Source organism: Oncorhynchus kisutch, linkage group LG18, assembly GCF_002021735.2.
Source record: "Oncorhynchus kisutch isolate 150728-3 linkage group LG18, Okis_V2, whole genome shotgun sequence".
Classification (NCBI taxonomy): domain Eukaryota; kingdom Metazoa; phylum Chordata; class Actinopteri; order Salmoniformes; family Salmonidae; genus Oncorhynchus; species Oncorhynchus kisutch.
Window position 1 is genome coordinate 31141485 of NC_034191.2, and position 26247 is coordinate 31167731.

Sequence of the window (26247 nt, forward strand, 5' to 3'; positions counted from 1 at the left end):
TCCAACCTAAATGTATGTAAACTTCCGACTTCAACTGTACATACTATTAGTTCATGTTAGTGTACTGTAAACAAATTGTATTCATTCAGTTGAGTGTACTAGCACTTCGCCTTTCTACTGGAAGTTGCTATGCAACTTCTTGCTAGCTTGTTAGCATAACAAATAACTAACTAGACATCTTTAACAATGTCCATTGAGAACACACAGTGACTATACCACTTGGATAAGAATAAAGTGAATAATCAAGTCAATAAATGTTGGGTAGATAGCATATAGTTAATATACTGGCAAGTTCGATGTACTAGTAGCCAACTAACGTTAGGTAGCTAGCTAACATACCGGTACAAGCAACTGCTATAATGCTATGCAGTTCGTAAGGCTAGCGTTGCTAACTGACAGCCAACATAACGTGTAACTTATTTGAAAAGTCAGTACTTTTTTATTACGTTGCTCAACATTCTCTTAAAATTTGTCATAATTAGTTAAAGCAATACATTTGTATCCGCTCTCGTCGGACTTTGACTGCATATTTTCCACCATTTTCTTCAAATCTGAAAATGTTGTGGTACCACGCCCAACTACATCCATACTAAAACCAATAAGCATACTACATACTCAATGTACATCACAAATAGGACAGTTAGTGCAGTTAGTATGAGTATTCAAACACAGCTTAGGTGTTTGATGGCAGTACTCCACTTGACCATCTGTGTGGTTATATGGATTTAGTGTGTGGTTGTGAATGTGGTTGTGTATTTGGACTGACTGGTGTATGTGGTTGGACTGACTAAGTGTGCAATTGCGAGCATGCCGTTATACTGACTATTAGAAGGTTCTTGCTTGTATTTTGACAGTGTGTATGGTTAAACTGATCAGTGTGCACTTTAACAGATCATATATATCATTTCTACTTTGTGTACCTTAACTGACTATGTTTTGGGTTTCTACTGACTGTGTGTGTGTGTGGTTGTGTTGTGCTGACCGTCTCTAAATGGTGGTGTTTGTGTTCCAGGGACGTTTGACCGCAGTGTGACCCTGCTGGAGGTGTGTGGCAGCTGGCCAGAGAGCTTTGGCCTGCGTCACATGAGCTCTGTGGAGTCCACCGAGGAGGGTCTGAGAGAGAGGCTGGCAGACGCCATGTCAGAGTCACCATCCAGAGACATAGTGGGCTCGGCTACCGGTCAGTCATAAACATACACTAACCCATACACAGACGCGCACACATAATCTCACACATGCAGTGCCTTCGGAAGGTTTTCAGACCCCTTGACTTTTTCCACATTTTGTTACGCTACAGCCTTATTCTAAAACTTGATTTGAGTCCACCTGTGGAAAATTCAATTGATTGGACATGATTTGGAAAGGTAACTACTGTCTATATAAGGTCCCACAGTTAGTGCATGTCAGAGCAGAAACCAAGCCATGAGGTCGAATGAATTGTCCGTAGAGCTCCGAGGCAGGACTGTGTCAAGGCACAGATCTGGAGAAGGGTACCAAAACATTTATGCAGCATTGAAGGTCCCCAAGAACTCAGTGACCTCCATCATTCTTAAATGGAAGAAGTTTGGAATCACCAAGACTTCCTAGAGCTGGCCGCTCGGCCAAAGTGAGCAATCAGTGGAGAAGGCTCTTGGTCAGGGAGGTGACCAAGAGCCCAATGGTCACTCTGACAGAGCTCTAGAGTTCCTCTGTGGAGATGGGAGAAACTTCCAGAAGGACAGCCATCTCTGCAGCAGTTGACCAATCAGGCCTTTATGGTAGCGTGGCCAGACGGACGCCACTCCTCAGTAAAAGGCACATGACGGCCCGCTTTGAGTTTGCCAAAAGACACCTAAAGACTCTCAGACCATGAGAAACAAGATTCTCTGGTCTGATGAAACCAAGATTCAACTATTTGGCCTTAATGCCAAGCGTCACGTCTGGAGGAAACCTGGCACCATCCCTACAGTGAAGCATGGTGGTAGCAGCATCATGCTGTGAGGATGTTTTTCAGCAGCAGGTTCTGGGAGACTAGTCAGAATTGAGGGAAAGATAAACAGAGAAGAGTACAGAGAGATCCGTGATGAAAACTTGTTCCAGAGCGCTCAGGACCTCAGACTGGGGCAAAGGTTCAGCTTCCAACAGGACAACAACCCTAAGCACACAGCCAAAACAACTCAGGAGTGGCTTCGGGACAAGTCTCTGAATGTCCTTGAGGGGCCCAGCCAAAGTCCGGACTTGAACCCGATCTAACGACTCTGGAGAGACCTGAAAATAGCTGTGCAGCAACTCTACCCATCCAACCTGACAGAGCTTGAGAGGATCTGCAGAGAAGAATGGGAGAAACTCCCCAAATACAGATGTGCCAAGCCTGTAGCACATTGTAGCATCATACCCAAAAATCACTGCCAAAGGTGCTTCAACAAAGTACTGAGTAAAGGGTCTGAATACTTATGTAAATGTGATATATACGTTTTTTTATATATATATATATTATTATTTTTTATTTTTTTATATATATATATATATATATGTGTATCCAAAAAAATGTTTTCTCCTCATCAATTTCCATAAAATAAAATAAAATAAAAATAATTTAAAAACAGTTTTTTTGCTTTGTCATTATGGGGTATTGTGTGGAAATTGATGAGGAGAAAACATTTTTTGGATACATTTTAGAATAAGTCTGTAACCAAGCAAAATGTGTAAAAGGTCAAGGGCTCTGAATACTTTCCGAAGGCACTGTACATGCTCATATGCGCACATACACTACCGTTCAAAAGTTTTATTGCTTCTTTAAATCAGGACAACCGTTTTCAGCTGTGATAACATAATTGCAAAAGGGTTTTCTAATGATCAATTAGCCTCTTAAAATGATAAACTTGGATTAGCCAACACAACGTGCCATTGGAACACAGGAGTGATGGTTGCTGATAATGGGCCTCTGTACGCCTATGTAGATATTTCATATAAAATCTGTCGTTTCCATCTACAATGGTCATTTAAACGTTAACAATGTATACACTGTATTTCTGATCAATTTGATGTTATTTTAATGGACAAAAAATGTGCTTTTCTTTCAAAAACAATGTCATTTCTAAGTGACCCCAAGCTTTTGAATGGTTGTGTACATGCGCGTGTGCACACAAACACTCATTAATCATTTGTCATCATTAATAATTTAATGGTTTCAATCTTTCTACCAATTTACTGACCGTTTATTCTCTCAAGTGAAATGTGATAGTGGTCAACTTCATTTACTTAGCTTTGTGTGAACTTTAATTTACTCTCCTTCAACTGCTACTCTTAATCACGCTTGTTTGGTTTTGCAAAAAGTGTGTGGATGTACAGTCGTGAGTGGGCCTGCATGTGTATGTGTCAGCCATTCGGACAATCCAAATGTTGAACTCATTTTTAAAGTGGCGATGCTCTTCCTCTCCTGAACAAGAGGTCCTTCAATTTTTATGGGGGGGTAGAGGGGTTTCTCTTAGGGAGAGGAGACTGCCACTAGGAGCAGCAAAGAGTCACAAGGCCCTAATGTGTGTTAGCACCAACTACCCCCCCTCCTCTCATCTCTATCTCTCTCACCCTTCTCTCGCTCCCTGTTCTCATCCCTCTCTCTGCAATCCCTCTCTTTCTCTCGCTCTCATTTCCCGTCTATTACAACGTAATGCTGTTTGGACCTATTCATTTACAGAGGCCCCTGCAGCAGCACTAGCAGTCACATGGAATGGACACTCTTTGGGACTCTCTCGCTCCCCCTCCTCTCTCGCTCGTTCTCTCGCTCTCTCCTTCCCGCTATAATTGCTTGTGTCTATGACTCTGCTCGTCATTAGATTAAGGGCTGACTCCTGGACACTTGTAGTCGGCGCTTATCCCTCCATCTTTACGGCTACAGCCCCCTCTAATGCAACGCAAAATTCATTACTGATCACATTGCATCCAATCTACCCCCATTTTTCGCTGCCTTGGGCCCTCCTATAAACAGGAACTTAAAACCCTTTCCTGAGGGAGACATAGAGGAATGGGCTAAATATTGTTTGGAGGGGGTCAACTGGAGCTGGGTCTGAGACATGCACATCCATTCTGTCTGACTGTGAATGCGTCCCAAACGACACCCTATTCCTTATGTGGTGCACTACTTTTGACAAGAGGCCTATGGGCCCTACTATATGGAATAGGGTACCATTTGGGATGTGGCCTGTGTCTTTGTGTGACAGTGGCACCAAGCTTCAAGCAGGGAATAACTGGGACGTAATGGAGGCTAATCTAATAGGGACGTCTGGTTGATGGCTGACTGTAATGTAGAGAAAGTGTATGTGTGTTAAGTTCATAGAGAGAGAGGCCTTTGATGGGCAGGGCCAGATGGTGTATAGCTTAGAGAGTGTCTCCACGTGCAGGGCCCAGTTCCCCTTTCCCCATCCTTAGACATACTGTACGCCCCATTGACATAGACCTGAAGGATTCACTCATACACACATTATCTCTATGTCCGGCTTTCTCTCACTCACACACTCACTCTCACTCACACACAGGCCCCATTGGCAAAGACCTGAAGGATTCACTCATACACACATTATCTCTCTGTCCGGCTTTCTCTCACTCACTCACACGCACACACACACGCGCACACACACACACACACACACACACAGAGAATTGGAATGCTGGATGATGTAACAAATCACCCTCTTTGACATTTCTCCCTCAACACACAACCACACACACACACACTCAGGCTCACGCTCAGAACAAAGCCTGCAGTCACACAGATTGAGTTCTCACGCAGAGCCAGAGACCTACTGTCGCCACAGCCAGGGGCAGGTGACACAGATAGAGAGACGGATAGATGGAGAGAGAGAGGGAGATAAGGAGGTGGGGCAGGAAGCCCTGACTCCTGAACATACTCTTCCAGGAATTCGTTTTGTCCAAGTAACATAATGTTGCAGATGTGATTTTGCTTAATGCTGCCAACCCAACATGAATTCCATTGAAGCCGTGTGGAGGACCCCTCTCTTAGCCCAGCGCAGTTTAGTATATTCCAGCCCTAGTCTACTCTCAGCCCAACCCCAGTATAACATAACCCAGCCTTTGTCCTCAGACAGTGTCAGGCCAGTGTTTCTGGAGGCCACGTTCAGGATCCAGCCCTGACCTATGAGCCATTGTAATGGAACTGGTATCTACTGTGTGTCAGACATGCAACTACCTCTGTCAACCAGCCGTCACATGTTAACGCTAATATTTACAGTATAGCATTATCAGCATCCAAAAATAATGGACACACACTGTGCGTGTGTGAGCGCACAATCATGTGTATGTGTGCGTGTGTATACACTGAGGGTACAAAACAGTAGGAACACCTGCTCTTTCCATGACGGACTGACCAGGTGAATCCAGGTGAAAGCTATGATCCCTTATTGATGTCACTTGTTAAATCCACTTCAGTCAGTGTAGATGAAGGGGAGGAGACGGGTTAAAGAAGGATTCTTAAGCCTTGAGACAATAGACATGGATTGTGTGTGTGTGCCATTCAGAGGGTGAATGGGCAAGACAATAAATGTATCTGTCTTTGAACAGGGTATGATAGTAGTTGCCAGGCGCACCGGTTTGAGTGTGTCAAGAACTGCAACGCTGTTGGGTTTTTCACACTCAATATTTTCCCGTGTGTATCAGTAATGATCCACCACCCAAAGGACATCCAGCCAACTTGGCACAACTGTGAGAAGCATTGGAGTCAGCATGGGCCAGCATTGCTGTGGAACGCTTTCAACACCTATCAGAGTCCAGGACCCAACGATTTGAGACCGTTCTGAGAGCAAAGGGGGGTGCAACTCCATAAAGGGAAGGTGTTCTTAATGTTTTGTACACTCAGTGTGTGTGACCCTCCAAACCCAGGAAGTATGTGACTCGCCTCCAGGCCCTGTGTATACCATGTCCTTGTGTTCTAGGTCATTTATCACATTGTTGGATGGCAGTCCACATAAGTTTATGATTGAATTAATTAGGTCTACTGCCGTGTGCTTTTGGAGGGATTTGGCCGGTTGATTCCACCTTCTTGCGTGTTGGTTTTGGAGGAGCTCCACCTCTCATCTGATGTTATCGTGGTACAGAAAACATTGCCTCTGCCATCACATGGAGCACTGGGTTTTCGTTTATATGTACATTACCGTGTGCGTGTCTGTCTCACTGTCTGTCTCACTGTCTGTCTCACTGTCTGTCACACTGTCTGTCACACTGTGTGTCTCACTGTGTGTCTCACTGTCTGTCTCACTGTATTTGTGTCAGTGTGTGTCTTACTGTGTGTCTCACTGTGTGGTTTGGAAGAAAGCAAGCGGTTGATGTAATCTGTTGGTGTGGAGTGAGGATTTCCTCCCGACCAGAGAGTGGTACGTTCCAGTGTGTTTGGGGACCTGTCAGGGGACCTATGAAGTTAGGTCTATGGGTCCCACTTAGGAACAAACAGAGCGTGTTAGAAGGGCAGAGGGCCTTTCTATCTATACACATTTTTGCCACACACATAATCACCTCTTACTTTTGCATTTTGCTTTTCAATCTGATCTTACAGTAATACTCTTTACTCCCTGAATATCTAGAAAGAGTTCACTTATTGCATGTGAACGTGAATATTCCTCTTGGGGCCAGTGTATGTGAGTCATTTCATGAAGTCAGTTTCATAATGTTTGATAAATTGGGTATATTAAGGCACGTGGCTAGAATCTAGACTCCAACCCTCCTGTTAGCACTGTGAAAACCTCTATTGTTCCCTACTGTAGTCTGGTGATGACGCTCCTATCTCCTGTTTGACTTGGACAGCCTCTTGTAGCCATTTGCAGAAACTACCAGGTCGTTTATGTGACTGACTGAGTTCCTTTCTACCAAGTCTTGTTTTAACACACAGATATCCATCACAAGACCAACAAAACACACCACAGCAGACCACCACACAAACACACACACACACCACAGCAGACCACCACACAAACACACACACACACCACAGCAGACCACCACACACACACACCACAGCAGACCACCACACAAACACACACACACACCACAGCAGACCACCACACACACACACCACAGCAGACCACCACACACACACCACAGCAGACCACCACACACACACACACAGCACACCACACAAACACACACACACACACACACACACAGCAGACCCACACACAGCAGACCACCGCATTATCACGATGGGGTAGGAGGTCCCACTTCCCCAATCAATCATTACTCCCTTCTGGTTCCAGTATACACACACACATGCAGGGTTATATACACACGCTGTAGCCAACGCACACACACGTACACCACATCAACGCACTTCTCACTTCACCTCTTTTTGCACTTTGGGGACATGGCTTTAGACCATTGAGAATACAGACTTGTTGGGTTAATGAGCAGGAGGGTCACCCCTCCATCCTCCACACACTTGTTGGGTTAATGAGCAGGGGGGGCACCCCTCTGTCCTCCTCACACTTGTTGGGTTAATGAGCAGGGGGGGCACCCCTCTGTCCTCCTCACACTTGTTGGGTTAATGAGCAGGGGGGGCACCCCTCTGTCCTCCTCACACTTGTTGGGTTAACCAGCAGGAGGGTCACCCCTCTGTCCTCCTCACACTTGTTGGGTTAACCAGCAGGAGGGTCACCCCTCTGTCCTCCTCACACTTGTTGGGTTAACCAGCAGGGGGGGCACCCCTCCGTCCTCCTCACACTTGTTGGGTTAACTAGCAGGAGGGGCACCCCTCTGTCCTCCTCACACTTGTTGGGTTAATGAGCAGGGGGGTCACCCCTCTGTCCTCCTCACACTTGTTGGGTTAACCAGCAGGAGGGTCACCCCTCTGTCCTCCTCACACTTGTTGGGTTAACCAGCAGGAGGGTCACCCCTCTGTCCTCCTCACACTTGTTGGGTTAATGAGCAGGAGGGTCACCCCTCTGTCCTCCTCACACTTGTTGGGTTAATGAGCAGGAGGGTCACCCCTCTGTCCTCCTCACACTTGTTGGGTTAACCAGCAGGAGGGTCACCCCTCTGTCCTCCTCACACTTGTTGGGTTAATGAGCAGGAGGGTCACCCCTCTGTCCTCCTCACACTTGTTGGGTTAATGAGCAGGAGGGTCACCCCTCTGTCCTCCTCACACTTGTTGGGTTAACCAGCAGGAGGGGCACCCCTCTGTCCTCCTCACACTTGTTGGGTTAATGAGCAGGAGGGTCACCCCTCCATCCTCCTCACACTTGTTGGGTTAACCAGCAGGAGGGGCACCCCTCCATCCTCCTCACACTTGTTGGGTTAACCAGCAGGAGGGGCACCCCTCCATCATCCTCACGCTTGTTGGGTTAACCAGCAGGAGGGGCACCCCTCCGTCCTCCTCACACTTGTTGGGTTAACCAGCAGGAGGGTCACCCCTCCATCCTCCTCACACTTGTTGGGTTAATGAGCAGGAGGGTCACCCCTCTGTCCTCCTCACACTTGTTGGGTTAATGAGCAGGAGGGTCACCCCTCTGTCCTCCTCACACTTGTTGGGTTAATGAGCAGGAGGGTCACCCCTCTGTCCTCCTCACACTTGTTGGGTTAATGAGCAGGGGGGGGCACCCCTCTGTCCTCCTCACACTTGTTGGGTTAATGAGCAGGAGGGTCACCCCTCTGTCCTCCTCACACTTGTTGGGTTAATGAGCAGGAGGGTCACCCCTCTGTCCTCCTCACACTTGTTGGGTTAATGAGCAGGAGGGTCACCCCTCCGTCCTCCTGACACACCATTTGTATACTTCACTGAAAAATAGCAGTTGTTCATTTTGGCACCTGCCCCCGGTGTCCTGTTCTGACCTGCTTCACTAGAGACAGAGAAACCCAGGGTCCTGTTCTACCTTGCTTTACTGGAGACAGAAAAACCCAGGGCCCTGTTCTACCTTGCTTCACTGGAGACAGAGAAACCCAGGGTCCTGTTCTAACCTGCTTCACTGGAGACAGAAAAACCCAGGGTCCTGTTCTAACCTGCTTCACTGGAGACAGAGAAACCCAGGGTCCTGTTCTAACCTGCTTCACTGGAGACAGAAAAACCCAGGGTCCTGTTCTACCTTGCTTTACTGGAGACAGAGAAACCCAGGGTCCTGTTCTACCTTGCTTCACTGGAGACAGAGAAACCCAGGGTCCTGTTCTACCTTGCTTTACTGGAGACAGAGAAACCCAGGGTCCTGTTCTACCCTGCTTTACTGGAGACAGAGAAACCCAGGGTCCTGTTCTACCTTGCTTCACTGGAGACAGAGAAACCCAGGGTCCTGTTCTACCCTGCTTTACTGGAGACAGAGAAACCCAGGGTCCTGTTCTACCCTGCTTTACTGGAGACATAAAAACCCAGGGTCCTGTTCTACCTTGCTTCACTGGAGACAGAAAAACCCAGGGTCCTGTTCTACTTTGCTTTACTGGAGACAGAAAAACCCAGGGTCCTGTTCTACCTTGCTTCACTGGAGACAGAGAAACTCAGGGTCCTGTTCTAACCTGCTTCACTGGAGACAGAGAAACCCAGGGTCCTGTTCTAACCTGCTTCACTGGAGACAGAGAAAGACACTGAGTGCATTCTCTGTACCACTGAAACACACTTAGCTGAGCTGCGAAAAGAAAAGAGAAAAAAAGAAGGGAACCCTGTGAAAGAAAATAGAAAATGACATGAGTTGAGGCTGAAGAGTATGGTGCTGAGGAAATACAAGGGAGAGGGAAAGAAGAGCAATGTCATTATTTCTGCCCCCAAGCACTCCTCCATTCACTGGTGGGTCGCTCCCTCTCTCTCTCTCTCTCTCTCTCTCTCTCTCTCTCTCTTTCTCTCTCCCTCCCTCTCCCTCTCCCCTCTCCCTCTCTCTCTCTCTCTCTCTCTCTCTCTCTCTCTCTCCCCTCTCTCTCTCTCTCTCTCTCTCTCTCTCTCTCTCTCTCTCTCTCTCTCTCTCTCTCTCTACCTCCCTCTCTCCCTCTCTCTCCCTCTCTCTCTCCCTCTCTCTCTCTCTCTCTCTCTCTCTCTCTCTCTCCCTCTCTCTCTACCTCTCCCTCTCTCTCTACCTCTCCCTCTCTCTCTCTTTCTCTTCCTCTCTCCCCCTCTTTCTCTCTCCCTCCTCTCTCCCTCTCTCTCTCTCTCTCTCTCTCTTTCTCTTCCTCTTCCTCTCCCCCCCTCTCTCTCTCTCTCACTCTCTGCCTCTCTCTCTCTCTTTCTCTTCCTCTCTCCCCCTCTCTCACTCTCTCTCTCTCTCTCTCTCCCTCCCTCTCTCTGCAGCCAGCTGAGAGCGTGAGAGTAATCCGTGGTGACAGTGTGAGACGAGGAAGAATAATTCCTGTATTCAGAGCCATCACCGCTTACCCCCCTCTTCCTTTTCTCTTCTCCTCTCCTCCCTTTCTTTTGCTCTCCTCCACTGATACGTTAGGCCTGGATGTCATTGTAGCATTTATCGTGCCACTCTGCCCTGCTAGCCTAGAGGTGTGTGTTTAGTTTTACTATCATGTGTGGACCAGAAGTACTCACAAGGATAGTAAAACAAGGAAAATGTGCCGGTCCCACAAGGAAGAAGGCTATTTTAGGCTTAGGGGATTAGAGTTAAAATTAGGGTTGGGGTTAGGTTTATGGTTAGGGTTATGAGAAGGGGGGCGCAGAGTGTCCTAGCCTTTCTCAAATGGTCTTTCTGTGGCGGTTTTTGTAGACTGCACTTAACAGCTTGCTCAGGGGAGAGACGCTGTGAGAGTTCATGAAGAAAGAGAGCGAGACATGAAGAAAGAGAGAAGGAAAGAGAAACAGGGCTTTGGAGAGAGAGAGTGAGACCGGGAGAGTCGGAAGCACATGTTACAAATGTCTGTGTGATGTTCAAGGTCTGTTTTGGGTTGTCTAGACAAGACAGCAGTGAAACACTTTCAAACCAGGAGGCATTTTAGAGGAGTGGAATTTAGGAAAAGGACGCTGTATCTGAGGTGTCTCCGAGTTATGCTCCACTTTAGTCTGTTGTATGATTACTACTAGTATCCTTTAACTCTGACTCCACTATTTTGACCTATGACTCGCATCCATCTGGAGCCAAACAGCCTTTCTCCTGTAGCATGAGTAGATGACTAATAAATGCACTGATTGTACTACATACATCTGTATATTTACTAAAGCTTTCGTTTATGCCTGCACACTCAAACACATGCATACACCTATATGTGCATATGTACAGTACCAGTCAAAATGTTGGACACACCTACTCATTCCAGGGTTTTTCTTTATTTTTACTATTTTCTACATTGTAGAATGATAGTGAAGACATTGAAACTATGAAATAACACATATGGAATCATGTAGTTACCAAAAAAGTGTTGAACATATCCAAATATAATCTTCAAATTAGCCACCCTTTGCCTTGTTGACAGCTTTGCATTCTCTCAACCAGCTTCACCTGGAATGCTTTTCCAACAGTCTTGAAGGACTTCCCACATATACTGAGCACTTGTTGGCTGCTTTTCTTTCACTCTGCGGTCCAACTCATCCAAACATTCTCAATTGAGTTGAGGTCGGGGGATTGTGGAGACCAGGTCATGTGATGCAACACTCCATCACTCCTTCTTGGTCAAATAGCCCTTACACAGCCTGGAGGTGTGTTGGGTCATTGTCCTGTTATAGTCCCACTACGCAAACCAGATGGAATGACGTATTGCTGCAGAATGCTGTGGTAGCCATGCTGGTTAAGTGTGCCTTGAATTCTAAATAAATCGCTGACAATCTCACCAGCAAAGTGCCCCCACACCATCACACTTCCTCCTCCATGCTTCACGGTGGTTGGAACAAAAATTCTCACATTTGGACTCATCAGACCAAAGGACAGATTTCCACCGGTCTAATGTCCATTGCTCGTGTTTCTTGGTCCAAGCAAGTGTCTTCTTCTTATTGGTGTCCGTTAGTCGTGATTTCTTTGCAGCAATTCAACTATGATTCACTGATGCCTCTAAACAGCTGATGTTGAGATGTGTCTGTTACTTGAACTCTGTGACGCATTTATTTGGGCTACAATTTCTGAGGCTGGTAACTCTAATGAACTTATCATCTGCAGCAGAGGAAACTGGGTCTTCCTTTCCTGTGGCGGTCCTCATGAGAGCCAGTTTCATCATTGCGCTTGATGGTTTTTGCGACTGCGCTTGAAGAAAGTTCTTGAAATGTTCTGCATGGACTGACCTTCATGTCTTAAAGTAATGATGGACTGTCGTTTCTCTTTGCTTATTTGATCTGTTCTTACCATAATATGGACTTGGTCTTTTACCAAATAGGGATATCTTCTGTATACCACCCCTACCTTGTCACAACACAACTGATTGGCTCAAACGCATTAAGAAGGAAAGAAATTCCACAAATTCACTTTTAACAATGCACACCTGTTTATTGAAATGCATTCCAGGTGACTGCCTCATGAAGCTGGTTGAGATAATGCCAGGAGTGTGCAAAGCTGGTAAAGGGTGGCTACTTTGAAGAATCTCAAATATGAAATATATTTTGATTTGTTTAACACTTTTTTGCTTACTACATGATTCCATATGTGTTATTTCATAGTTTTGATTTCTTCACTACTATTCTACAATGTAGAAAATAGTACAAATCAAGAAAAACCCTTGAATGAGTAGGTGTGTCCAAACTTTTGACTGGTACTGTATATATTCACTGCATATGCACATAGAGGCTCTCCTAAACATTCTTTCACACTCTGACACACACAGACATAGTCAGAGTGTGACTCACATTCTCACACGCACATATCTGCGCGTAAGGGTGTGTCTGTGTATCAATAAAAGATGTGCTATGAATTAGTGATGGGGTACATAATGGACAGGTTGCGTTGCGGAGTGGAGCTGCTGTTCCAGGGGTGTAACAGCAGGCCCAGTCAAGGCTGTCTTCACATATCACATCTGTACCCAGCAAACACTCATAAGCTTTTTGGAGAGGAGAGGAGAGGAGGGGAGAGAGGAGAGAGGAGAGGAGAGGAGAGGAGATAGGAAAAGGGGTGGATGGGAGGAGAAAGTGTGGAGTGTTGAGATGAGAGAGAAATATATGTCATGTAACAGACGCTATTATCCAAAGCGACTTGGTCAAGCTTGAATACATTTTACAGTATGTGTGGCTGGTCGCGGAAATCAAGCGCCATGCTCTACCTCCCTTTCCTCTCCACTCTGCTCCTCTCCTCTCCTATCTCCCCTCCTCTCCTATCTCCCCTCCTCTCCACTCTGCTCCTCTCCTCTCCTATCTCCCCTCCTCTCCACTCTGCTCCTCTCCTCTCCTATCTCCCCTCCTCTCCTATCTCCCCTCCTCTCCTATCTCCCCTCCTCTCCTATCTCCCCTCCTCTCCACTCTGCTCCTCTCCTCCCTTCCATCTTTCTCAGAGGAGTTCAACTATTAGTCCAGAAGTGTCAAACATATAGGTGTTTTGAGTAAAACAAATGTTTATTTGTATTATTTTTATGTAGGGGAGGGAACCGGACTCAATATACTTTAAAATGACTAAAACCAAATCAAAACTGTGTAGAAATGATAATTGACATATATGCATAGTTTATTGACTGTCCAGCTCGCTGATAATCATTAGACAGTAGGGAGCATCGAAAAAAATATATATATATTTTGACTGCAAGGAATTTTCAGTGCGGCCCTCGTTGCAGACCAAATGCAGCCCCGAGGCAAAATGAGTTGGACACCCCTGTTGTAGACCAAATGCAGCCCCGAGGCAAAATGAGTTGGACACCCCTGTTGTAGACCAAATGCAGCCCCGAGGCAAAATGAGTTGGACACCCCTGTTGTAGACCAAATGCGGCCCCGAGGCAAAATGAGTTGGACACCCCTGTTGTAGACCAAATGCAGCCCCGAGGCAAAATGAGTTGGACACCCCTGTTGTAGACCAAATGCGGCCCCCGAGGCAAAATGAGTTGGACACCCCTGTTGTAGACCAAATGCGGCCCCCGAGGCAAAATGAGTTGGATACCCCTGTTGTAGACCAAATGCGGCCCCCGAGGCAAAATGAGTTGGATACCCCTGTTGTAGACAACAGCTATGATGAGTCCCTAATGTTGTTTTTCCCCTCTTCTCGAAATGGACTCGTTCAGGGTGTGGCTAGTGATATTAGGATACCCCTTATATATACCATGTTCCACTTCTGTTTAAATAGCTGCCGTATTATTACCTATAAGCTGATTCAGAGACAATGGTACAGGATGCTGTTTCTCCCTCCTCCCGGGCATTTAGAACCAGGCTGTGTCTTAAATGGCACACTATCCCTATATAGTGCACTACTTTTGACCAGGACCCATGGGGCTGTAGTCAAAAGAAGTGCACGATAGAGGCAATAGGGTATCATTTGAGACGCAGCCCCCGTCAGTGAAGACTAAATAATGGAATACGGAGTCGGTCAGTTAATTGAATAAGGAGTTGATTAGTAGAAATGGACTGTAACGTTAAGTGGTATGATCCATTGAACCCTGGTCTGTACTTAGAGAGGTTGTGCCCTAAGGCTTAAGCAGCTTACCTGCTATGGTAAGAGCCCTTTTTAACCATTTGAAGATAGCCCTATCTCCAGCTTCCCTTTTCTTCCCAAATGGCACCCTATTCCCTACATAGTGCACTACTTTTGACCAGAGCTCTTTGGGGAATGGGATGCCATTTGGGGAGCAGGCTCTGAATGGTTGTAGCTACTTTACGGGCTCTATATAATAGTTTATATGGCCTGCAGACAGCCTTGTTGTGTCCTCCCAGTCTTTAGCCTGCCGCTGTTTGCCCACTCTGGGTTAATAGTGCCGTTGTTGATGTGTTAACCTCTCTTCCCTGTGTGTTTTCTCAGAAGTCCATGACAGCGTATTCATACTTCCATTACCATATCATGTTGTTTCTTTTCTCTGCATTTCTTGGGTCAAAAGGACAAACGGACCAAGGTTGCGTGCCAAACAGCACCATATTCTCTTTATAGTGCACTACTTTTGACCATGGCTCATAGGGGTCTTGTCTAAAGTAGTTCACTATATAGGGAATGGGTAAGGGTGCCATTTTGGATGAACACAATGTCTCGCTCTCAAGGGCCGTGTCCCAGGTCAAGAGGTCAACATCAGCAGTGCTTTTCTGAAGGGAACAGGGAAGTTCGTTTTGATTGGCTCCACATTCAGCATGAAGTGTACTGTAGATGGACAAGAATCAGCTCATATTAATGAAAGCTATTACACTGTACATTATAATGTACATAATGGCAGTCTATAGGACAAGATGCTCTTGCATGCATTCAGTATTTAGCCTCTGGTGTTGCCGTGAGTCTCCTCTGTTCTCTTTGTCCTGGACCCCTTTATGTTTTTTCAACTCTGACTCTTTCTCTTTCCGTGACCTCTGTGTGTCCTCTCTCTTGACCCCTGCCTCAACCCTAGTGTCTCTCAGTTCTAGCCAATTCCGAGGATGATACGGTCAGCCTCCAGCCAATAGGGAGGCTGACATGGCCCGTTTAGCCTGCTGCTAATGGACAGCCGTCTGAGCCTCCTCCTTCCTCTTGCACAGCTCTGTCCCCCGACCAAGGAACACAAGTTTGTTTTCATTTTCCTCACGGTTCCGCTAAGCACCCGTACCACACAGACAGGGCTGGCTGGGGTATTGGGGGGTGTAAACGGAAAGAAGAGGTGGGGGTGGCAGGGTGTCCCAGGCCAGAGAGAATGTGTAGCTGTGTCCTGTAGTTGTGTCCCCTGAAGTTAAGGGACAGCAGGGGTACTATGAGGGGTACTGTGGTGTTGGGTATCAGCTGGATCATGGAATGTTCCGTAGGAGTATGTTGGATGTATCTCATGTCTTTGTCTTCTGTCAGATGTGTGTATGTTTCATAAGTGTGTGTCAACACACATGCTGGCACCCACCCACACACACTGGCACCCACCCACACTGGCACCCACCCACACACACTGGCACCCACCCACCCACACACACTGGCACCCACCCACCCACACACACTGGAACCCACCCACCCACACACACTGGAACCCACCCACCTACACACTAGCACCCACCCACACACCCACCCACACACACTGCAGCACCTCAACTCCAGTAGAAAGGTAGCGAGTGAGTGGCCTGATTGTAGTGAAAGTCCCCTTCACAGCAGAATAGCACCATACACACACAACCACCAGTCTGCTCAGCTGAGCCCTCTGTCTCAACACACAGCAGAGAGGACTTGTCTGGGGGTTAAGTTGTGGTAATAACATCCTGTTTTCGGGTTTTGGTTCAGAGGTCCAGAGGTATGTTTGTGTGTGTGGTTCTGTCCTAAATGGCACCCCATTCCCTATAATGTACTGATGTACTGACCAGTTGAGTCTTATGGGTGGATAGGGTATTATTTGGGTGGTAGTCTGTTTGTGTGTGTGTATTTAGAGAGGATGGTGTGGTGGATTTTCAACAGCTAGCCAAATCATCTGTGTGAGCAACTGATGAGGAAGTCTCCTCTAAATCCAATGTGGCTTAAATATAAACATAGACTGACAACAGCTTGGCACACACACACATACACTTTCTCTCTTCCACACACCCAGCAAGGGGGTAATGATGAGGGACAATCGGTGTGTGTGGTATAGCGTTTCACAGCATCCTGATGTATAGCAGGGCTTTAAAACCAGTGCAAGCTCTTTACCGGAGAGATGAGTGGAAGTAATGAGGAGAAGAGAGGGAGATAGAGAGGGATGTATAGAGAGGAGTGATTGTATCTCCATGCAGCAGGCCTGGTGTAATGAGGTCTGATTGGAGATGAAGCAGTCCACCGTTTATCTGCTGACCCATGAGAGTGTGTATGTGGCCCCAGAACCAGCTGGGGCCAATTGTGAGATTAAATTTAAAACTCAAAAACATTCAGTTGGGATAAGTCTAGTATCGGTGTGTGTTACTGCCTCACTCCCAGACTCTCTGAGACGAGAGAGATAGAGGAGGGAAAGATGGAGAGGAAAGAGCGACGAGAAAGTGGCATCACCTCTCTCCTCTCCTCCTCTCCTGTCCTCTCCTCCTCTCCTGTTCTCTCCTCCTCGCTCCTGTCCTCTCCTCTCCTCCTCTCCTGTTCTCTCCTCCTCGCTCCTGTCCTCTCCTCTTTGCTCCTCTCCTGTCCTCTCCTCCTCGCTCCTCCCTGTCCTCCTCTCCTGTCCTCTCCAGCTCTCCTGTCCTCGCTCCTCTCCTGTCCTCTCCAGCACTCCTGTCCTCGTTCCTCTCCTGTCCTCTCCTCCTCACTTCTCTCCTGTCCTCCTCTCCTGTCCTCTCCAGCTCTCCTGTCCTCGCTTCTCTCCTGTCCTCCTCACTTCTCTCCTGTCCTCTCCTCCTCACTTCTCTCCTGTCCTCCTCTCCTGTCCTCTCCAGCTCTCCTGTCCTCGCTTCTCTCCTGTCCTCCTCACTTCTCTCTTGTCCTCTCCTCCTCGTTCCTCTCCTGTCCTCCTTCTCTTCTCCTTGCTTCTCGCTCCTCTCCTGTCCTCTCCTCCTCACTCCTCTCCTGTCCTCTCCTCCTCGCTCCTCTCCTATCCTCCTTCTCTTCTCCTTGCTTCTCGCTCCTCTCCTGTCCTCTCCTCCTCACTCCTCTCCTGTCCTCTCCTCCTCGCTCCTCTCCTATCCTCCTTCTCTTCTCCTTGCTTCTCGCTCCTCTCCTGTCCTCTCCTCCTCACTCCTCTCCTGTCCTCTCCTCCTCACTCCTCTCCTGTCCTCCTTCTCTTCTCCTTGCTTCTCGCTCCTCTCCTGTCCTCTCCTCCTCACTCCTCTCCTGTCCTCTCCTCCTCACTCCTCTCCTGTCCTCCTTCTCTTCTCCTTGCTTCTCGCTCCTCTCCTGTCCTCTCCTCCTCACTCCTCTCCTGTCCTCTCCTCCTTGCTCCTCTCCTGTCCTCCTTCTCTTCTCCTTGCTTCTCGCTCCTCTCCTGTCCTCCTCACTCCTCTCCTGTCCTGTCCTCCTCACTCCTCTCCTGTCCTCCTTCTCTTCTCCTTGCTTCTCGCTCCTCTCCTGTCCTCTCCTCCTCACTCCTCTCCTGTCCTCTCCTCCTTGCTCCTCTCCTGTCCTCCTTCTCTTCTCCTTGCTTCTCGCTCCTCTCCTGTCCTCTCCTCCTCACTCCTGTCCTCTCCTCCTCACTCCTCTCCTGTCCTCTCCTCCTTGCTCCTCTCCTGTCCTCCTTCTCTTCTCCTTGCTTCTCGCTCCTCTCCTGTCCTCCTCACTCCTCTCCTGTCCTCTCCTCCTCACTCCTCTCCTGTCCTCCTTCTCTTCTCCTTGCTTCTCGCTCCTCTCCTGTCCTCTCCTCCTCGCTCCTGTCCTCTCCTCCTCACTCCTCTCCTGTCCTCAAAACATGCTCTCAGTGAGGAGGCTTGTATGTTTGTATGTTGATTCAGTGTGTGAGTGCATGTATGTCTGTTCTTTACATGTATTTATCTATTTGGGTCTGTGTGTGTATATGTGCAGGAATTTGTAATTGTACGTGTGTGTGTGTGTGTGTGTGTGTGTGTGTGTGTGTGTGTGTGTGTGTGTGTGTGTGTGTGTGTGTGTGTGTGTGTGTGTGTGTGTGTGTGTGTGTGTGTGTGTGTGTGTGTGTGTGTGTGTGTGTGAGCTTGCGCCAGACTTAAGTGAGAAGAGGAGAGTTTAAGAGGATTAGGCCATTGACAGGATGCTGGATCATTTCTGGACATTATTTCCACAGTCAGTCCACTTGGTAATGATGTATTTACTGAACCCTGTAGAACTGTTATTGCGTTTAGCCACAAAGCTTAACTCCCTCCTTGCTGGATTGTACCATGAGGCCAAATATAGTCCATTCTGTCTCACTTCACGGCTTCAACATATTCGGATAGGGACGGAGTGGCCATAGGACAGTTCTGCAAATGCCAGATGTGCTGGTCCATCTTTAGCCCAGTCACCCTGTTTAAATGAGTGTTTTTCCCCCTGTATTCAGCTTGCTGTTTGTCCAGGCTTTGTCCCTAAGTATTTGTGTTTTAGTGGAAAATGACAAGTTTTACATGAATTGTTATTATTACATGTAACTACATTAGTAATGTGAATGAAAATGTAAATATAGTAACCAATCTGAAACAGAATGTGGTTGATTTTGGTTTCTTTAGATTCAGTCATTGTCATGTAGGTACTATGCAGTTACCATGTACAGCTGAGTGAATCCAGCCTGGTTAACAGACTAGTTGTTTTGTTAACCAGACTGATTTCAGGGGGATGGAATTAGTTGGTGTTAACTACATGTCATAAGGTTAGCTCTATGTCAAGTGTTACAGAGCTTAGATCCACGTTAGAGCAGATGTGCTTGTGTTGAGGGTGTGAGCATCAGGGTGGGTGTGATTGATTGATCAGGTGTTGATGTTATCAAGAGCATCATCTGATCCAGAGATCAACTTATTGGAAGGAAACCCTACTTAGGACTATTATGTAGGACTATTATGAGTTAGAACAAGAATGGTTTAGGGGTTAGGAGATAGGGAGTAAGGGTTAGGAGAGAAGGGTTATGGGTTAGGAGAGAGAGGGGTTATGGATTAGGAGATAGAGGGGTTAGGAGAGAGGGAATAGGGGTTGAGGGTTAGGGGAGATAGGCTAGGGGTTAGGAGAGAGGGGCTAGGGGTTGAGGGTTAGGAGAGAGAGGCTAGGGGTTAGGAGAGAGGGGCTAGGGGTTAGGAGAGAGGGGTTAGGAGAGAGGGGTTAGGAGAGAGAGGCTAGGGGTTGAGGGTTAGGGGAGATAGGCTAGGGGTTAGGAGAGAGGGGCTAGGGGTTGAGGGTTAGGAGAGAGAGGCTAGGGGTTAGGAGAGAGGGGTTAGGAGAGAGAGGCTAGGGGTTAGGAGAAAGGGGCTAGGGGTTAAGAGAGAGGGGCAAGGGGTTGAGGGTTAGGAGAGAGAGAGAGAGGCTAGGGGTTAGGAGAGAGGGGCTAGGGGTTAGGAGAAAGGGGCTAGGGGTTAGGAGAAAGGGGCTAGGGGTTAGGAGAGAGAGGCTAGGGGTTAGGAGTAGAGGTCGACCGATTAATCAGAAGGGCCAATTAATTAGGACCGATTTCAAGTTTTTATAACAATCTGTAATCGGCATTTTTGGACAACGATTATGGCCGATTACATTGCACTTCACGAGGAGACTGTGTGGCAGGCTGACTACCTGTTATGCGAGTGCAGCAAGGAGCCAAGGTAAGGTGTTAGCTAGCATTAAACCTATCTTATGAAAAACAATCAATCTTAACATAATCACTAGTTAACTACACATGGTTGATGATATTACTAGTTTATCTAGCATGTCCTGCGTTGCATATAATCGATGCGGTGCCTGTTATTTATCATTGAATCATAGCCTACTTCGCCAAACGGGGGATGATTTAACAAAAGCGTATTTGCGAAAAAAGCATAATCGTTGCACGAATGTACCTAACCATAAACATCAAATCAAATTTAATTTGTCACATACACATGGTTAGCAGATGTTAATGCGAGTGTAGCGAAATGCTTGTGCTTCTAGTTCTGACCATGCAGTAATAACCAACGAGTAATCTAACCTAACAATTCCAAAACTACTACCTTATACACACAAGTGTAAAGGGATAAAGAATATGTACATAAAGATATATGACTGAGTGATGGTACAGAACGGCATAGGCAAGATGCAGTAGATGGTATCGAGTACAGTATATACATATGAGATGAGTAATGTAGGGTATGTAAACATAAAAGTGTCATAGTTTAAAGTGGCTAGTGATACATGTATTACATAAAGATGGCAAGATGCAGTAGATGATAGAGTACAGTATATACATATACATATGAGATGAGTAATGTAGGGTATGTAAACATTATACACTGCTTAAAAAAATAAAGGGAACACTTAAACAACACAATGTAACTCCAAGTCAATCACACTCCTGTGAAATCAAACTGTCCACTTAGGAAGCAAAACTGATTGACAATACATTTCACATGCTGTTGTGCAAATGGAATTGACAACAGGTGGAAATTATAGGCAATTAGCAAGACACCCCCAATAAAGGAGTGGTTCTGCAGGTGGTGACAACAGACCACTTCTCAGTTCCTATGCTTCCTGGCTGATGTTTTGGTCACTTTTGAATGCTGGCGGTGCTTTCACTCTAGTGGTAGCATGAGACGGAGTCTACAACCCACACAAGTGGCTCAGGTAGTGCAGCACATCCAGGATGGCACATCAATGTGAGCTGTGGCAAGAAGGTTTGCTGTGTCTGTCAGCGTAGTGTCCAGAGCATGGAGGCGCTACCAGGAGACAGGCCAGTACATCAGGAGACGTGGAGGAGGCCGTAGGAGGGCAACAACCCAGCAGCAGGACCGCTACCTCCGCCTGTGTGCAAGGAGGAGCACTGCCAGAGCCCTGCAAAATGACCTCAAGCAGGCCACAAATGTGCATGTGTCTGCTCAAACGGTCAGAAACAGACTCCATGAGGGTGGTATGAGGACCTGACGTCCACAGGTGGGGGTTGTGCTTACAGCCTAACACCGTGCAGGACGTTTGGCATTTGCCAGAGAACACCAAGATTGGCAAATTCACCACTGGCTCCCTGTGCTCTTCACAGATGAAAGCAGGTTCACACTGAGCCCGTGACAGAGTCTGGAGACGCCGTGGAGAACGTTCTGCTGCCTGCAACATCCTCCAGCATGACCGGTTTGGCGGTGGGTCAGTCATGGTGTGGGGTGGCATTTCTTTGGGGGCCGCACAGCCCTCCATGTGCTCGCCAGAGGTAGCCTGACTGCCATTAGGTACCGAGATGAGATCCTCAGACCCCTTGTGAGACCATATGCTGGTGCAGTTGGTCCTGGGTTCCTCCTAATGCAAGACAATGCTAGACCTCATGTGGCTGGTGTGTGTCAGCAGTTCCTGCAAGAGGAAGGCATTGATGCTATGGACTGGCCCGCCCGTTCCCCAGACCTGAATCCAATTGAGCACATCTGGGACATCATGTCTCGCTCCATCCAACAACGCCACGTTGCACCACAGACTGTCCAGGAGTTGGCGGATGCTTTAGTCCAGGTCTGGGAGAAGATCCCTCAGGAGACCATCCGCCACCTCATCAGGAGCATGTCCAGCGGTGTAGGGAGGTCATACAGGCACGTGGAGGCCACACACACTACTAAGCTTCATTTTGACTTGTTTTAAGGACATTACATCAAAGTTGGATCAGCCTGTAGTGTGGTTTTCCACTTTAATTTTGAGGGTGACTCCAAATTCAGACCTCCATGGGTTGATAAATTCAACTATGTACAGAAAAAAGTATTTAATAAGAATATTTCATTCATTCAGATCTAGGATGTGTTATTTTAGTGTTCCCTTTATTTTTTTGAGCAGTGTATTAAGTGGCATTGTTTAAAGTGGCTAGTGGTACATCCATTTTCGGTTTTACATCAATTTCCATTATTAAAGTGAGCTGGAGTTGAGTCAGTATGTTGGCAGCAGCCACTCAATGTTAGTGGTGGCTGTTTAACAGTCTGATGGCCTTGAGATAGAAGCTGTTTTTCAGACTCTCAGTCCCAGCTTTGATGCACCTGTACTAGAGGTCGACCGATTATGATTTTTCAACGCCGATACCGATTATTGGAGGACCAAAAAAGCAGATGCCAATTAATCGACCGATTTTTATTTGTTTATTTGTAATAATGACAATTACAACAATACTGAATGAACACTTATTTTAACTTAATATAATACATCAATAAAATCAATTTAGCTTCAAGTAAATAATGAAACATGTTACATTTGGTTTAAATAATGCAAAAACAAAGTGTTGGAGAAGAAAGTAAAAGTGCAATATGTTCCATATAAAATATGTGCCATGTAAGAAAGCTAATGGTTCAGTTCCTTGCTCAGAACATGAGAACATATGAAAGCTTGTGGTTCCTTTTAACATGACTCTTCAATATTCCCAGGTAAGAAGTTTTAGGTTGTAGTTATTTAAGGAATTATAGGACTATTTCCCTCTATACCATTTGTAATTCATTAACCGTTGACTATTGGATGTTCTTATAGACACTTTAGTATTGCCAGTGTAACAGTATAGCTTCCGTCCCTCTCCTCGCTCCTCCCTGGGCTCGAACCAGTAAGACAACGACAACAGCCATCATCGAAGCAGCGTTACCCATGCATAGCAAGGGGAACAACTACTAGAAGGCTCAGAGCGAGTGACGTTTGAAACACTATTAGCGCGCGCTAACTAGCTAGCCATTTCACTTCGGTTACACCAGCCTCATCTTGGGAGTTGATAGGCTTGAAGTCATAAACAGCGCAATGCTTGACGCACAACGAAGAGCTGCTGGCAAAACGCACAAAAGTGCTGTTTGAATTAATGTTTACGTGCCTGCTTCTGCCTACCACCGCTCAGTCACATACTTGTATGCTTGTATGCTCAGTCAGATTAAGTGCAACTCAGGACACGCTAGATAATATCTAGTAATATCATCAACCATGTGTAGTTAACTAGTGATTATGATTGATTGTTTTTTATAATATAAGTTGAACGCTAGCTAGCAACTTACCTTGGCTTACTGCATTCGCGTAACAGGCAGTCTTGTGGAGTGCAACAAGAGATAGAGGCAGGTCATTATTGCATTTGACTAGTTAACTGTAAGGTAGCAAGATTGGATCCCCCGAGCTGACATGGTGAAAATCTGTCGTTCTGTCCCTGAACAAGGCAGTTAACCCACTAATCCTAAGCCGTCATTGAAAATAATGTATTCTTAACTGACTTGCCTAGTTAAATAATGGTCTAAAAAAATAATAATTACATCTGCAAATCGGCGCCCAAAAATACAGATTTCCGATTGTTATGAAAACTTGAAATCGGCCCTAATTAATCGCCCATTCCGATTTTTTCGGTCGACCTCTAACCTGTACTGACCTCGCCTTCTGGATGATAGCGCGGTGAACAGACAGTGGCTCGGATGGTTGTTGTCCTTGATGATCTTTATGGCCTTCCTGTGACATCGGGTGGTGTAGGTGTCCTGGAGGGCAGGTAGTTTGCCCCCAGTGATGCGTTGTGCAGACCTCACTACCCTCTGGAGAGCCTTACGGTTGTGGGCGGAGCAGTTGCCGCTGCTGCGCCTTCTTCACAACGCTGTCTGTGTGGGTGGACCAATTCAGTTTGTCCGTGATGTGTTCGCCGAGGAACTTAAAACTTACTACCCTCTCCACTACTGTCCCGTCGATGTGGATAGGGGGGTGCTCCCTCTGCTGTTTCCTGAAGTCCACAATCATCTCCTTTGTTTTGTTGACGTTGAGTGTGAGGTTACTTTCCTGACACCACACTCCAAGGGCCCTCACCTCCTCCCTGTAGGCCGTCTCGTCGTTGTTGGTAATCAAGCCTACCACTGTAGTGTCGTCCGCAAACTTGATGATTGAGTTGGAGGCGCAATGCCTTTTTAAAATCAATACACAGCAGAAGTATATATTTTTAAACCTGCATATTTAGTTAAAAGAATTTCATGTTAGCAGGCAATATTAAACTAGGGAAGTTGTGTCACTTCTCTTGCGTTCATTGCACGCAGAGTCAGAGTATATGCAACAGTTTGGGCCGCCTGGCTCGTTGCAAACTAATTTGCCCGAATTTTACGTAAATATGACATAACATTGAAGGTTGTGCAATGTAACAGACATATTTAGACTTATGGATGCCACCCTTTAGATAAAATATGGAATGGTAGTTGGATGGGCTATGTACAGGTGCAATGATCTGGTAGCTGCTCTGACAGCTGGTGCTTGAAGTTAGTGAGGGAGAGATAAGTCTCCAGCTTTAGTGATTTTTGCAGTTCATTCCAGTCATTGGCAGCAGAGAACTGTAAGGAAAGGCGGCCAAAGGAGGAATTGGCTTTGGGGCTGAGCGCGTGCTGCGGCTGGGTGCTGCTAATGGTGACCAGTGAACTGAGATAAGGCGGGGCTTTACCTAGAAAAGACTTGTAGATGACCTGGAGCCAGTGGGTTTGTCGACTAATATGAAGCGAGGGCCAGCCAACGAGAGCGTACAGGTCGCAGTGGTGGGTAGTATATGGGGCTTCGGTGACAAAACAGATGGCACTGTGATAGACTGCATCCAATTTGTTGAGTAGAGTGTTGGAGGCTATTTTGACATCGCCGAAGTCGAGGATTGGTAGGATAGTCAGTTTTAGGAGGGTATGTTTGGCAGCATTTTTATTTTTTTATTTGACCTTTATTTAACCACGTAGGCTAGTTGAGAACAAGTTCTCATTTGCAACTGCGACCTGGCCAAGATAAAGCATAGCAGTGTGAACAGACAACACAGAGTTACACATGGAGTAAACAATTAACAAGTCAATAACACAGTAGAAAAAAAGGGGAGTCTATATTTTTTATTTTTTTACCTTTATTTTACTAGGCAAGTCAGTTAAGAACAAATTCTTATTTTCAATGACGGCCTAGGAACAGTGGGTTAACTGCCTGTTCAGGGGCAGAACGACAGATTTGTACCTTGTCAGCCCGGGTTTTGAACTTGCAACCTTCCGGTTACTAGGCCAACGCTCTAACCACTAGGCTACCCTGTCGTCCCAATATACATTGTGTGCAAAAGGCATGAGGAGGTAGGCGAATAATTACAATTTTGCAGATTAACACTGGAGTGATAAATGATCAGATGGTCATGTACAGGTAGAGATATTGGTGTGCAAAAGAGCAGAAAAGTACATAATAAAAACAGTATGGGGATGAGGTAGGTAAAAATGGGTGGGCTATTTACCGATAGACTATGTACAGCTGCAGCGATCAGTTAGCTGCTCAGATAGCAGATGTTTGAAGTTGGTGAGGGAGATAAAAGTCTCCAACTTCAGCGATTTTTGCAATTCGTTCCAGTCACAGGCAGCAGAGAACTGGAACGAAAGGCGGCCAAATGAGGTGTTGTCTTTAGGGATGATCAGTGAGATACACCTGCTGGAGCGCGTGCTACGGATGGGTGTTGCCATCGTGACCAGTGAACTGAGATAAGGCGGAGCGAAAGATGAGTGAAGGATGCTTTGATGCGAAATAGGAAGCCAATTCTAGATTTCATTTTGGATTGGAGATGCTTAATGTGAGTCTGGAATGAGAGTTTACAGTCTAACCAGACACCTAGGTATTTGTAGTTGTCCACATATTCTAAGTCAGAACCGTCCAGAGTAGTGATGCTGGACGGGCGGGCAGGTGCGGGCAGCGACAGTTTGAATAGCATGCATTTAGTTTTACTTGCATTTAAGAGCAGTTGGAAGCCACGGAAGGAGTGATGTATGGCAGTGAAGCTTGTCTAGAGGTTAGT

General features: G+C 46.6%; 1 protein-coding gene across 6 annotated transcripts in view; it reads left to right on the forward strand.

The window, feature by feature from the left end:
• The window catches only part of LOC109875543 (breast carcinoma-amplified sequence 3-like), a 314869-nt gene that overhangs the window by 282385 nt on the left and 6237 nt on the right, over positions 1-26247 (forward strand). For all 6 annotated transcript variants that reach the window (XR_004203964.1, XM_031795791.1, XM_031795790.1 and 3 more), the window contains one exon: positions 1013-1180. Coding sequence is in view for 5 of the 6 variants with exons in the window: in XM_031795791.1 (XP_031651651.1) it covers positions 1013-1180 (168 nt within the window). In the remaining variant the exon portion in view is untranslated. The remainder of the gene's footprint in view (positions 1-1012; positions 1181-26247) is intronic.